Source organism: Erythrolamprus reginae, chromosome Z, assembly GCF_031021105.1.
Source record: "Erythrolamprus reginae isolate rEryReg1 chromosome Z, rEryReg1.hap1, whole genome shotgun sequence".
Classification (NCBI taxonomy): domain Eukaryota; kingdom Metazoa; phylum Chordata; class Lepidosauria; order Squamata; family Dipsadidae; genus Erythrolamprus; species Erythrolamprus reginae.
The window spans coordinates 137,185,885-137,200,384 of NC_091963.1; the positions used below are offsets into that span (position 1 = coordinate 137,185,885).

A 14,500-nucleotide genomic window follows, 5' to 3' on the forward strand; every position below is an offset into this window, starting at 1 on the left:
TTTGGCTTCAGTTTTAAGACAGATGAGAATGGATTAAATCTGACAGGTTGCTATGAATCCATTCTGCCCGGTAGTTTCAGAGTGTTTATTAGCAGCCCTAACAATGTAAAGAAATACAAATGTAAAGTCTGTCTTTGAACTTAGAACTTTGTCCTTAGATATGTATTTATCAAGCCACAAACAGTTTGGTATTATGAAGAATGACGTTGTTTGTTTAAACAATTGGGAGTGGATGGGAGTTTTGCAATGGTTGGACTTTAACTGACAATTTCCAATGAGGACCATAGTGATAGAAGAATAAGGATCATGCAATGGGACAGAAAAAAGGAGCTACGGCCAGAGAGCTACTTATGTCTCCATTCTCACGTGATCTGTGCTAACTGGGGAATTTTGGAAGTTGGAGTCCAGATCTTATAAAGTTCCTATGGTTGAGAAACACTGCTTTGTCTTTCTGGAAATCTGCCACCCTCAGTCACCCCCCCCCCCCTTCTCCTTCCAAAGCTTGCAGACATTATACGTGTGTTTTTTTAACTTTACTGAACACGCTACAAGGATAATAAACCTTTATTTCCAAACCAAGAAAATTGACAAAAAAATTCCAAATTTTAGATGCCAGACCTGTGTTGATACAAGTGGTATTTCTTTTGACAAATTAAATGGGGGGGGGTGCTATGGAGTTCAAATTGCCAATAATTGGGGAGGGGAGCTGAAATGTGCAGCTTTGGTAAGAAATGATTCCTCTGTAGACTCTGGCACAGTGTGTGTGTGTATATATATATAAGTGTGTGTGTGTGTATATGTGTGTGTGCGCATGTGCAGAAGAATCCTGGGTGGGTGAGCATAGCCTCCCACCGTCACCACTACCAGTTCTAAGAACCAGGGTGAACCAGGAGCAACCCACTGCTGGAGTGTGTGTGTGTGTGTGTGCGTATGTGTGTGTGTGTGTGTATCAGGGGCAGATCTCTCCTATTGCCACTACTGGTGTGCTGTGCATGGGTGTCTTGTGTGCATGTTTTCGCTTATGCGCATGCGCAGGAAGCAAAATCTTGCAAGGGGACGCACACCCACACGAGTTTTTGGCAATTTCCGTGCATGTGCAAAAGCAAAAAAATGCCAGAATCTCTCTCGCACACACATCCCCTCCCAAAGTTTTGCTTCCTGAGCAAGGAAAAACACACTGGAACGCACATGTGCGCACAAGACACCCGAAGCTAGGTGCACAGCTCAAATTCTGCTACCGGTGCAGCGTCCTTTACCCACTACTGGTATGTATGTATATGTATGTGTGTAGATGTGTGTGTAGATGTGTGTGTGCATGTGTGCCTGTTTATCAGTAGTGGGTTGTAAAACCCTTTACTACTGGTTTGCCAGCACACACCCACACACATGCACAACACATGCACAGAAGCATCCTAGGTGGAAGGGCAAAGGCTCCCACCACCAGCGCTACCAGTTCTAAGAACCAGACAAAATCAGGAGCAACCCACCGCTGATGTGGGTGTGCATGAATGAATGTATGTATATGTATGTGTGTATAGGTTTGTAGGTCTTGGCGTATTTGGTCTTTTCCCATGGAAGATTGACGGCAACATTTCTATGAGGTCCCCGTCGTCATCTTCAGGCTAGTGATTTTGGCTTCGTGCTAGCATGAAGAAAGTGAAGTACGAAGTCCAAAACACCAGATTGAAGATTGACAAGTGGAACCTCACTGAAATGTTGCCAAGATTCCATCAATCTTACACGGGAAAAGACCAAATACGCCAAGACCTACATATCTACACCCGTGAAAATCTACAAAAATGTGTGTGTGTGTGTGAGAGAGAGAGAGACTTGGTAATGGGTGAGTTTATAGCAACCTTTGCTCACCTGGTGTCCTCCAGAGCCATTGGGGTTACAATTGAGTAGAATTTTAGGATGCTAGGCAATGCAGCCTCAGCACATTAAGAGGAACCCAGGCCTAGTAAGGCTGGTTTAGAAGATACCAGATCCTGGTTACTTATTGCTCTTGTTATCACTCTCTGGGGTGTAGATAATTAAAGGCTGGCTGTTCTTGCCCTTATCGTGCCAACAGACATCAAAGAAGGGGAAAACAGTGCCTGTGAAGCGCTCGTGGAAAGCAAAGAGCTGAACCAGATTGTCTTCATCACTGGCATCGTAGAAGGCCAGGAGGCCATCATCAAAGCTCAGGTAGAGGCCAACTCGGCTGGGTTTTCCCTCCAGCTTCAGAGCCCGGGGTTCCTTGTGCTCCACGTAGGCCTCATAGTTCTTTCCTTCCCTGCAACCCACCAGCCAGAAGCCGTTGGACGGGGTGGCATGAAGACGGCCCTTGCGCACGGCTTCAGCCGAAATGAGGCCCAAAGCCCAACGGGGCTTGTCTTCTACCGTCACCTCCCAGTAATGTTCTCCTTGGGTGAAGCTCTGGCGGGAGACGAGGCTGTTGGACTTGTCAAACCGTTGTGGGTCATCCAGGCTCACGGCTTGTTTGTGTTCGACACATTCGACCCTTTTCCCATCGTCGGACACCACAAGGTTGGCTTGGGCAGTGGCCGGGTCAAAGGTCAGATTCTCCAAAGCTTCAGGAGGATAGAAAGAAGGCAAGATTAGCCACAATGTGAAAATAAGGAATTTTTTCTTCATCCCCCCCCCTCTTTTCTTTCATGGACAGGGTTTAATCAATGGATGGTATTTCCATATCTTTTAAAAATAATAGCATAAGAATGATCACAATTATGCATCATTGGGGAACATCAATTTCATTGTTTGGTCTTTGGATTCAAGGACCAAACAATGAAAAGACCAAAGTGCAATTTTGCAATCAAACAGCAATTTCGCAACAGCATTCCAAAGACCAAACAGCAATTTTGTTGTTTGACCTTTGGATCCACTTTTGGCCTCTGGATCCAAAAATAACCACAGTTTTTGTCTATCACGTCAACTTTTTAAGCTGCAGGATACTCTCAAAAGCCATACAAATTGTTAAATAAGTAAGAAAGTTAGATAAAAACTTATCAAATGTACTGTTTACAAAGAAGAACTTTATTCATACAAAGGCTATAATAGTTACTGCAAGTTAAATTGTGTTCATACAAATAGTTGTTTTTTATTGAATGGTAATTATACATATTAAGGTTAAAAAAATTCGCTTATAGCTTTTTCTGGAGTGTTTAATCTGTGGACATTCTCGCTTGATGCTCCAACAATAATCAGCCATCATGTGTACGTCCCATCTACCTTGATACTGTACCTCCATGACCTTCAAATCTTGGTGGAATTGCTCACCCCGCTCATCACTGACTACGCCAAGATTTTCCGGGAAGTTAGCAAGGAGGCTATGTAAAAAATGCAATTTGATGCTCATGTTGCCTAATTAACTATATATATATGGCGTCACCCTCCTCCCTTACATTAAAGGCACCACAGACAAAATTAGCAAAATTCTCCACAAACATAATATCAAAACTTCATTTGTCACCAACCAGAAAATATCAAACATCCTAAGAAACCCAAAAGACAAAATCCAACTCAAAAACCAAGGAATCTATGAAATACCATGCAAAACATGTGCAGCCACATAAATTGGACAAACTAATCGAAGAATAAACGCACGCATTGCAGAACATAAAAATGCAGTCAAAAAAGAAGAAAAAACTTCCTCCCTTTTCCAGCACATTAAAAAAACAGGACATGAAATTGACTTCGAAAAAACTAAATTACTCTCCAAAACAGAACACGTATATAAAAGAATAATCATGGAAGCCATAGAAATAGAAAAACACCCCCTCAGTATGAATAAACGTGATGACACGTCCCGCCTACCAGAAATTTGGAAACCAGCCCTAAACAAAAAAACATATCACAATCATCACCATGTCAATCCTTCAACTAAATGTGATTCCACCAACCAATCAAATCATTAAAACACAGCCACCCAATCTATTTGCTCCATTCAAACCAAATCTCCACCCCCATCACTATTTATAAGGAACAAATAGCAGTTGCAAACAAACTATATTTACAGCAGCATGAAGCTTACAACTTCAGCCTGATGATGGTGAATGTGATTTCACCAAAATGTCGCATAGACACTCAAAATATTACACGGGGCACAACCCAAACTCAGAACAATCTACATACATATACCCGTGAAAATCTACGAAAACAAATATATATAAATATATATAAATATACATATATATTTTATTTTATTTTATTTTTATGCCGCTCTTCTCCTTAGACTCAGGGCAGCTTACAACATTTTAGCAATAGCACTTTGTAATAGAGCCAGCCTATTGCTTCCACAATCCGGGTCCTCATTTTACCCACCTTGGAAGGATGGAAGGCTGAGTCAACCTTGAGCCAGTGATGAGATTTGAACCGCTGACCTACAGATCTACAGTCAGCTTCAGTGGCCTGCAGTACAGCACTCTACCTGCTGCGCCACCCCGGCTCATATATATATACTGTATTATATATATAAGGTGTAGAGAAAAAACTTGACGTGGTAGAAGAAAACTAAGTAGTTTTGAAACCAGCATGCCTAACTATAAAAAACTCAAACATCAAACTCAACAGAAATTGTGTTACAAATTGTTCCCCAGTGATTCATTCCTTAATATGCAAAGATATTTCATTGTGAGATCACTAAAAATAGTTTTTCTGAATGAAGTCCAATCTTATACCCACTGAAAAACATTTGCCTCTTTCTCTATTATTTCTGAATTAAGGCTTAACAAATTATTAACTTAGTTTTAGAAAAAGTAGAGCTGAGTAACAAATCCTTGTCAAGTAATCCTTGACTTGCAACCATTCATTTAGTGACCGTTTGAAGTTACAACTGTCTTGAAAAAAATGTGTAACTTATCACACAACTGCTGGAGTCTCTCCATAGTTACATGATCACCTTTTGTGAACTTCTGGCAAGCAAAGTCAACGGCAAAGCCATTGTTCATTTAGCAACGGGTGATTCACTTAACAACCGTGCCAAGGTTGTAAAATGGAGCAAAACTCATTGGATCTCTATCTTACTCAGCCACAGAAATTTTAGGATCAATTGTAGTTGTATATCGTGGATTAACTGAACATCCACCTTTCTCTTTAGCTCTCAGAGCAGAGGTGTTACCATGTTGTGTCACGTGACACAGGCTATAATAACCTGTACTGTAATGGCAATGTATAGACTGGTGTGACGTAAATTGGAGCCCCTTCACCAACTCTTGCATTGAAAAATATACAAAGGGTCATCTGCTTTTTTAAAAAATCCATATGCAACCTTATCCTGCAAGTGGCGCCTTCTTCTACCTGGCATTATTGCACGGAACATCTTCCTCCATACTTGAAACTTAAACTCATCAGAAATTATGGGGAGCTGGATGTCCATGCGAGCAATGGGTGGAGATTCTCCCAGGATCTTCTGCAATCTAGGGAAAGAAGGAAAGGGGAAGGAAAGGAGAAGACAGCTAGGGGGAAGGGAAAAAGATCCCCCTACTTTTATTTTAGATTTCCCCTTATTAAATGTAATAAAAATTTAACAAAAGTTAATTGCCTATAAAAACAAGATTCCCAAACAAGAAGCCCATCAACATATCTTGGAAGACAAGTCCAGTATTTTGAGGGAATTGTGGCAAGTTATAATCCACCCTATCTGAAGAGCAGAGCAGGACAAAGTTCAGAAAAGTTGAATGATGGTCATATAGAATAGAATACTAGAATTGGAAAGGATCTTGGAGGTCATGTAGAACAATGGTTATCCAACATCTTCTTAAAAATTTCCAGTGGTAGAGCATTCACAAGTTGTTCCACTGATTAATTGTTCTGACTGTCAGGAAATTTCTCCTTAGTTCTAAGTTGCTTCTATCCTTGTTTAATTTCCATCCATTATTCCTTGTCTGGCCTTCAGGTGCTTTGAAAAATAGCTTGATTCTTTCCTCTCGGTGGCAGCCCCTCAAAATTTGGAACACTGTTATTAAGTCTCCCCTGGTACTTCTCTTCACTAGACTAGCCCCACCCAATTCCTGTAACCCAGTGGTTCTCAACCTGGGGCCTGGACTCTTTTGGGGGTCAAACGACCGTTTCACGGCGTCGCCTAAGGCCATGGGTAAAGACAAATGTAGTAACTAAAGCTTCTATTCTGGTGCCTTGAAACATATTTTTACAATCCGACCAATCAGACGTTTACAGTGGGTGTGTCCCTCTGACCTTCCTGCCAATCAGCTTAAAGCTCTGTTGGGAGAAACGGGGCTAGATTTATGGTTGGAGGACACCACAACATGAGGAACTGTATTAAGGGGTCGCGGCATTAGAAGGGTTGAGAACCACTTGTTCTTATTATTGTTCTTCATATATTTATATAGAAATAATTCTCCAAGAACTGCCACCTGCCGAGCTAGAATGGGAAAGTCTATTTACAAATGTCAGCAGAGCCAGAGAAACTAAAGGTTTACCATATAGGTAGGCCTCAACTTACAACCGTTCATACAGTGACCATTTAAAGTCACAAAGGCACTGAAAAAAGTGACTTATGACCATTTTTCATAACTATTACAGCATGCCCATGGTCACATTGATCCAAATTCGGATGCTCAGCAAGTAGTATGTATTTTTGTGGCGTCCCAGAGTCATGTGATCACATTGCTTCACCTTCTGACAAGCAAAGTCAGCGGGGACCCTGAATTCATTTTACAACTGGGTTCCCAATGGAACAACCGCAGTTACTCTCTTAACAACTCTGGCTGAAAAGGTTGTGAAATGGAGGCAAAGCCAGGGGTGGGTTCTAAACATTTTTTTACTACCAGTTCTGTGGGTGTGGCTAAGTGGGGGGGTGCATGTGACGGAGTGGGCATGGCAAACTTGACGTTACTCATTCACACTCAGTCACATGCCCCCTCTCCCCACCTAGCCTTGTTCACTGAAATGGTGGTGAAACTTTTTGGGACTCTGACACAGGGAAGTCGTTTGGCGGGCCCCAGGGGAAGAGTCTTCTCTGTGGCGGCCCTGGCCCTCTGGAATCAACTCCCCCCAGAGATTAGAACGGCCCCCACCCTCTTTGTCTTTCGCAAATTACTCAAGACCCACCTTTGTCGCCAGGCATGGAGGAGTTAAGATATTCCTTCCCCTAGGCCATTACAAGTTATGCATGGTATGTTTGTGTGTATGTTTGGCTTTTATGATAAGGGTTTTTAGTTGTTTTATTAAATTGGATTGTTACATGTTGTTTTTATCATTGTTGTTAGCCGCCCCAAGTCTGCGGAGAGGGGCGGCATACAAATCCAATAAATAATAATAATAATAAAGTGGGGGGGAGGGAAAAACTCCCAAAAATAGACCGTTGGAGGACTTAAGGTATGGAGGTAGAAATAAGATCAAGGGAGAATATTATTATATATATATATTGATATCTTATAATATATTAAAAGTAATAGCTAGATGTAAAGATAAGATGTTGAAAGATGGTATCACTATGTACATTTAAATAATATTTTCATAGTTATTAGAATGGTGCATAAAAAACACTGAACTAAACAATGAAGGAATACTCTAATACAAATATGTATAATAACACTACAATTACATAAGCATGATTAATGTGATCATGACAATGATGATGACGATGATTATCATTATCATTATCATATTTTACTAAAAGAGTAGTAGATCCTTGGAACAAACTTCCAGCAGACGTGGTTGGTAAATCCACAGTAACTGAATTTAAACATGCCTGGGATAAACATATATCCATCCTAAGATAAAAATATAGGAAATAGTATAAGGGCAGACTAGATGGAGGTCTTTTTCTGCCATCAGTCTTCTATGTTTCTATTATCATTATCATTATCATTATCATTATTAATGAATGATACTCAGATGCCTCACTGTTCATATAATAATGGTGTATATTCAAAAATAAATAAATAAATAAACACCAAGTAACATGGAAGTCAAAATGATGATGTCTCCTCTCTGCACAAAAGATGAAATTGTGTACACCTAACCTAATGTTTGATGCATGCACACGTAGGCAGTGTCAGTTGTGTCATATTGTCACATATGTGTCATCATTTGTCCCTCTCATACTGTTTTGGACACTAAAAAGATGGCTCTGGTAAGGAGGAACTTAAGTGAGGGGTCCTTGGTATTCTCTGGCCTTGGTTGTTTTCTTTTAGACATTTCATTACCAAACTGGGTATCTTCTTCATTTCTAGTAGGCAGAGGTGGAGAGTACAGAGAGAGCAAACATCATTCCCTATTAGCACTGATGGTGTGACCTAGTTGGTTAATGAAACGTCTACAACAAAACAACCAAGTTCAGGGAGCACCAAGGAACCTGCATTTTTTGAGATATTGAAGATACGCACAATTCAGACAAGAGATTTGGCTGGTGGGTTGTTTTAAATGGGCAGTTGCTCACCTGCTGACGACCAGACAGTATTTCTGTGGAGGAAAAAAAAAAGCAGAAGTTAGCAAAGTTCATGTAGATTTCCATCACAGAGCAGATGTTGACAATACAGTTTGCTGGGTTGTGACTTCTAGAATTCCTAACAGCATGGTTTAGGTCAGAGGTAGGCAAAGATGGCTCTTCTGTGACATGGGACTTCAACTCCCAGAATTCCTGAGCTAGCATGATTGGCTCAGGAATTCTGGGAGTTGAAGTCCACAAGTCATAGAAGAGCCAACTTTGCATCCCCTTGGTTTAGGTAATTAAAAATGTAATGCAGGTCGTCTTTGGCTTATGACCAATTTGTTAAATGAATTTTGTCCCATTTTACAATGTTTCTTGCCGTTAAGTTAGCAATATGGTTGTTAAGCGAATCTGGCTCCCCATGAATCTGGCTGACCAGCATTGACTTTGCTGGTTTGAAGGTCGCAAAAGGGGGATGACATGATCCCAAGACACAGAAATTGCCGTAAATATAAGTCAGTTGCCAAGCATTCAAATATTGATCTTGTGGCCAATGTGGATTGCGACCTGGGGGAAACTGCAATGGTTGTAAGTGTGAAATTTTGTCATGTCACCTTTTTCAGTGCTGTTGTTAATTTTTAACATTCAATAAACAAATGGTTGTGTTGTGGTTAGCTCTGGCCCAGCTCCTGCCCCAAGGACTGTGGATGTGGGGGAGACATCCACATGCCGCAGGCCTGTTTTGCTCCCAGTGGAATCTGCTGATGAAGGCTCCTCTGACCAAGAAGACATGAGTGACAGGGAGGAGGAGAGTGTGGCAGACAGCTCAGAAGGAGATCAATTATCGAGTTCCTCCTTGGATTTGGAACAAGAGTTAATGATACAGCCACATATGCGGAGAGCGATGCATAGGCAGCAACAACTGAGAGATTATTATCAAAGAAAATGAGGCCACTTGTGGTTGGGTGGGGCTGTGGTAATTAGTGAGGCTGCTATAAAGAGTAGCGTGTGGGTTTGGCCATTGTGGAGGATTATCTGATCGTTGTGTTTCGTGCCTGCTTTGCTGACTTCGACCTTGGTGTGTTGCTTTTTCCCCGTACAAATTACCAGTTTGTTTGGAGAAAAGTGCTTTTTGCTATACAAAAAGAGTGCTTAGTTTATTTGGATTTTCGGTATAAAGAACATTGTTTTGAATTTTCAAACATGTGTGTGTCTGAAATTTGTACCTGTGAATTTTCGGGAGGATTCTACCAGAGAGCCCGACAGAACAGGTTGTAAGTCCAAAACTATCTGTACACCACATATGCTCACAATGCAGAAGCTTAACAAGCTTCGGGTTGGTTTTTAGTGTCGTCACAACTGAAAAAGACTTTTAAAAATGGAAGTGCCTCACCCTTAGGAACTCAGTCTGTGGTTCGTCTTGCACTTCCCCCAGAACCACCTCCATCTGCTTGAGCTGGTCCAGATACCGGGTCACAGTTTTGCGTTCATTTTGCAAGGCCTCGCAGGCCTGTTGTTGCACCCGCTCGGCCTCCTGGCCCAGAGAAGACTCCAGCACTCCCAAATAGGTCCGCATGGCCCCCAACTGGTCTGCTACTTGGTGTTTGAACCGAGATACTGTTTCCTAGTGTGGGAAGAATTTGTAAAATTATATAATTGTTCTAGAGACAAATGCAAGATGAAAAATGCCCCAAGTCTGCGGAGAGGGGCGGCATACAAATCTAATAAATAAATTATTATTGTTGTTGTTGTTGTTGTTGTTGTTATTATTATTATTATTATTATTATTATTATCTGTAATCAGTGTTTCTTAAAACCTGCTTATATTCACTTAGAGAATATGTCTATTATATAATTTTATTGTGGCCCATCAGCAGCCCATGCATTTGATAGCGCATCCCGTTCAAGAGGAGACCGAATTGGTGGTGCGCCAGTGGCCTGTGCAGCTGGCACCCAGGTCGGACAGTGAGGAGGCTGGCAAAGACTTGGTGCCAGGGACAGAAGTTCAGCCAGGGCCTTCAGAGCCTCCAGCACCTCTTAGCAGTGAAGAGGAAGAAGAGGCTTTCCCTCTTCTTAATGAACTCAGAGCTGCCAAAAGGCAGAAATGGTTACTCTAGAGGAAGTTTCCTTAAGAGTAAAACATGAGACTAATTGGCCACTTCCCTAGTCTACTTAAGAAAAGCAGAGGCAGCTGAATCTCTGCAGGAAACAGTATTTGAAATTTGTTTGTCTGTTTTGTGCCTCATGTCTGGAAAATTTCTGCTCTGCTTATCTGCTTCGGTTTCTTTATTGAGGACTACTTCTGGGCATTTTGCCAAGCTTCGTGAGCTATCAAATACTAGTTGGTATTATATGATTTAAGACTTATGCCAGCTGTTAATGGTGATTAATTAATGGTTGGGTTTTTGCAGGAAAAGACTGCCTTTATGTTTTTGTGTGTGTGACCTCTAGTAGTCGGTTATTGATTAAAATAAGTTTGAACAAACTCTGTGTTTTCTATGTTCTTAGCTTGGGCAGAACAAATCTGGTTTTAGAATAATTTCCTCTTACTAACATGGATGAAATATAGGATAGTCATTGATTATATTAACCTACAGTTCTTAAATAGTATTAAGAAAAGTGCAATTTATCTGGTAATTACTGTAAGTTGCAGAGCATACGTGTGAAATATTTTGTGTGCACATCTGTATGTTTGTGCAATATGTATATTACATTTATATGCCACCCATTCACTGTTGTAACAATTGGGTAACTTACAAAATGATAAAAACACTAGTAAAATTAAGACGATTAAATAGAAAAAACTAAGAAAACAGATGACAAGGGTAAGGATATTCTTCCTAAATATAAAGTTTGTAGAATATAAATTCTACAATATAAACTAAATATAGGTTTGGTCTTTCCACTACCTACCTATCTGAGTCTCTCTCCCACACAGACAAACAAACATCCAGGATTGGTATACCTCCACTTCTGCTATTTGCCGATTCAGCAGGGCAATCATCTTCTCCTTGCGTATTTGGGTTTCTTGAAGCTGGACCTGCTGCTGGGGAAGCTGTTTCTGCAAATATTATTAAAGTTTGTTGCAAAATCACAACCAGAAGCACACACAGATGACTGATTCAGCTGGATTCATAAACTTCTTTGTAAACATAATAATATATATATTTACAATACCACAAGTAGAATTCTTCTTCAATCAGTTACAGACAGCAGAGAACAGTTAGTTTCATTTCAGCAGAGTATAGAGTGGAGAGTGAGCAATGCCTAGTCTTAAGCTTCTCAGTTTTGATTCTCTGCATAGATCCAGTAGTGATTTACTCCAATTGGCTGACTCAGTTGCTATGCCTATTCAATTGACTTACCTTGTTAACGTGGCTCTCCCAGTTCATGAATATCTTAAAAACTATGCCAGATGGTAAGCAAGGACAGATGAAATACAGAAATTTTTCAGAGAAAGAATGGGAGAGAAGATACTTCATTTGACAGTGATCTGGAGCAAATATTTTGCAAGATTCACAATCCCCTGCTCTACCCTCAGGGAGACAGTAATTAGTCCTCAGCTTACAAGAGGTCATTTAGTGACTGTTCGCAAATACAAACAGCACTAAGAAAAGTAAGCCATGGGCATTTTTCACTCATATGACCATGGTAGCATATTCAGCTGCTGGACAGCAGAGTCCTTCTCTCTTTCTTTCTTTCTTTCTTTCTTTCTTTCTTTCTTTCTTATTTATGTATTTATGTATTTATGTATTTATGTATTTATGTATTTATGTATTTATGTATTTATGTATTTATGTATTTATGTATTTATGTATTTATGTATTTATTTATTTATTTTAAATGCTGCCCCTCCCTGAGGAAAATAGATAGATAGATAGATAGATAGATAGATAGATAGATAGATAGATAGATAGATAGATAGATAGATAGATAAATAAATAAATTTTTCCACTCTTATGACCATGGTAGCATATTCGGCTGCTGGACAACTGAGTCATGTTTACAATGGTTACAATGTCCAGGAGTTATGTGATCCCCTTCTGACAAGCAAAGTTAACCAGGATTCACATAATAATTGTGTTATCTGAATTTCCGCCACTGGTTCGGGCAAACCAGTCCAAACTGACAGCAACCTACCATTGGTATGGAACCAGGTTCGATCCTTGGCATTTCTCTGTCTGTTCCTTGCTTGCAAGATCGTTGCTGTGACCTGTTCTTTCGGGGTTTACCAATGGCCTGACTGAATCCAACTCAGGTGCGCCTCTTGGACTGACACTGACAGAGGGGCAAGGAGGAGAACAAGACACTGAGCCCCTAGGACAGAGTTCGACCTCGACTTCATTTAACGAACGTTAAATAAAGTTCAGGAGGGAAGTGTTTTTAATAGGAAAGTGAACACAGGAACAAGGGGGCACAATCTGAGGTTAGTTGGGGGAAAGATCAGAAGCAACGTGAGAACATATTATTTTACTGAAAGAGTAGTAGATGCTTGGAACAAACATCCAGCAGACGTGGTTGGTAAATCCACAGTAACTGAATTTAAACATGCCTGGGATAAACATGTATCCATCCTAAGATAAAATACAGGAAATAGTATAAGGGTAGACTAGATGGACCATGAGGTCTTTTCCTGCCGTCAATCTTCTATGTTTCTATGTTTCTTACCTTCATCCTCTGGTGGGCCTCAGCAGCAGTAATGATGTTGTGCCCCTTGTGCTTGCCTAGTGAGGCACAAACCCCACAGATCACCTGCCGGTCCTGTTCGCAGTAGACGCTGAGCGGGTCGAGGTGTTCTTCGCAGTGATCGCGAGGGACCTGCCGGAAGGACTCCACCAAATGCTCCATCTGCTGGTTGATCCGCAGCTGCTCCACCTTGGTGAGGTTTTGGCAGGTGGGGCAGGAGGGGGAGGTTTTGCCCTCGCCACCCTCGGTGGCCACCCGGGCCAAGCAGGCCTGGCAGAAGGTGTGCCCGCACTCTGTTGTCACAGGGGACTGGAAGAGCTGGAGGCAGACGGGGCAGCTGAGGTCCTGGTGCATGCCCTGCATGAGGTGTTGTTGGGAGATTGACATCGTGGCGGTGGAGAAACAGGGACCTGGCAACCAATAATAATAATAATAATAATAATAATAATAATAATAATAACAACAACAACAACAACAACAACAATAATAATAATAATAATGCTGTCAAAGCCAGAATTGAAAAATCAACAGATGATCCAAAGTGCAGAGTCTGTAAAGGAACAGATGAAACAATCGATCACATACTCAGCTGCTGCAAAAAGATCGCACAGACTGACTACAAGCATAGACATGATGCTGTGGCACAGATGATCCACTGGAACTTGTGCCGGAACTACCATTTCCCAGTGGCAAAGAACTGGTGGGATCATCAGCCCGAAAAAGTGGTCGAAAATGAGCAAGCAAAACTACTGTGGGACTTCTGACTTCAGACTGACTGAATTCTGAAGCATAACACACCAGACATCCTGATTGTGGAGAAAAAGAAAGTATGGATCATCGACATCGCAATCCCAGGGGACAGCAGAATTGAAGAGAAGCAGCTAGAGAAATTAGTGAAATACAAAGATCAAAAAATCGAGCTGCAACGACTCTGGCATAAGCCAGTGAAAGTGGTCCCAGTGGTAAATGATCTTAGCGGACATTTGAAAACCATCAGAATTGACAAAATCTCCATCTGTCAATTGCAAAAGGCCACTTTACTGGGATCGGCAAACATAATTCGCCGTTACATCACGCAGTCCTAGATGCTTGGGAAGCACCCAACTGGTGATGAAATACAAAATCCAGCATAGTGATCTTGTTTGCTGTGTTGTATTGACATAATAATAATAATAATAATAATAATAATAATAATAATAATAATAATAATAATAATAATAATAATAATAAATTATTATTATTATTATTATTATTATTATTATTTTATTAGATTTGTATGCTGCTCCTCTCCGAAGACTCGGGGCGGCTCACAACAATAAAAACAGTACAAATCTAATAATTAAAATAATCTAAAACCCTTAATATAAAAGCAATCATACCTCTCATACAAACCGTGCATAAAACGGAACAGTCCAGGGG

At 40.8% G+C, this 14,500-nt stretch overlaps 1 protein-coding gene across 1 annotated transcript; it reads right to left on the reverse strand.

The window, feature by feature from the left end:
- Positions 1-1,992: 1,992 nt before the first annotated feature.
- TRIM72 (tripartite motif containing 72) lies at positions 1,993-13,468 on the reverse strand. Its single transcript, XM_070728572.1, has 6 exons — positions 13,064-13,468; positions 11,361-11,456; positions 9,789-10,019; positions 8,405-8,427; positions 5,299-5,417; positions 1,993-2,573 (listed from the first exon to the last, which is right to left on the reverse strand). The coding sequence occupies exons 1-6, from the start codon at positions 13,466-13,468 to the stop codon at positions 1,993-1,995; spliced, it is 1,455 nt and encodes a 484-aa protein (XP_070584673.1).
- Between the last annotated feature and the right edge of the window lie 1,032 nt (positions 13,469-14,500).

Excerpts from the sequence above, each read along its gene's own strand:
- TRIM72 (XM_070728572.1), bottom strand. The coding sequence starts at position 13,468 with ATGTCAATCTCCCAACAACACCTCATGCAGGGCATGCACCAGGACCTC. Across the intron at positions 10,020-11,360 it reads GGCAAATAGCAGAAGTGGAG|GAAACAGTATCTCGGTTCAA; the intron begins GTATACCAATCC and ends TTCCCACACTAG. Across the intron at positions 8,428-9,788 it reads CACAGACTGAGTTCCTAAGG|AAATACTGTCTGGTCGTCAG; the intron begins GTGAGGCACTTC and ends TTTCCTCCACAG.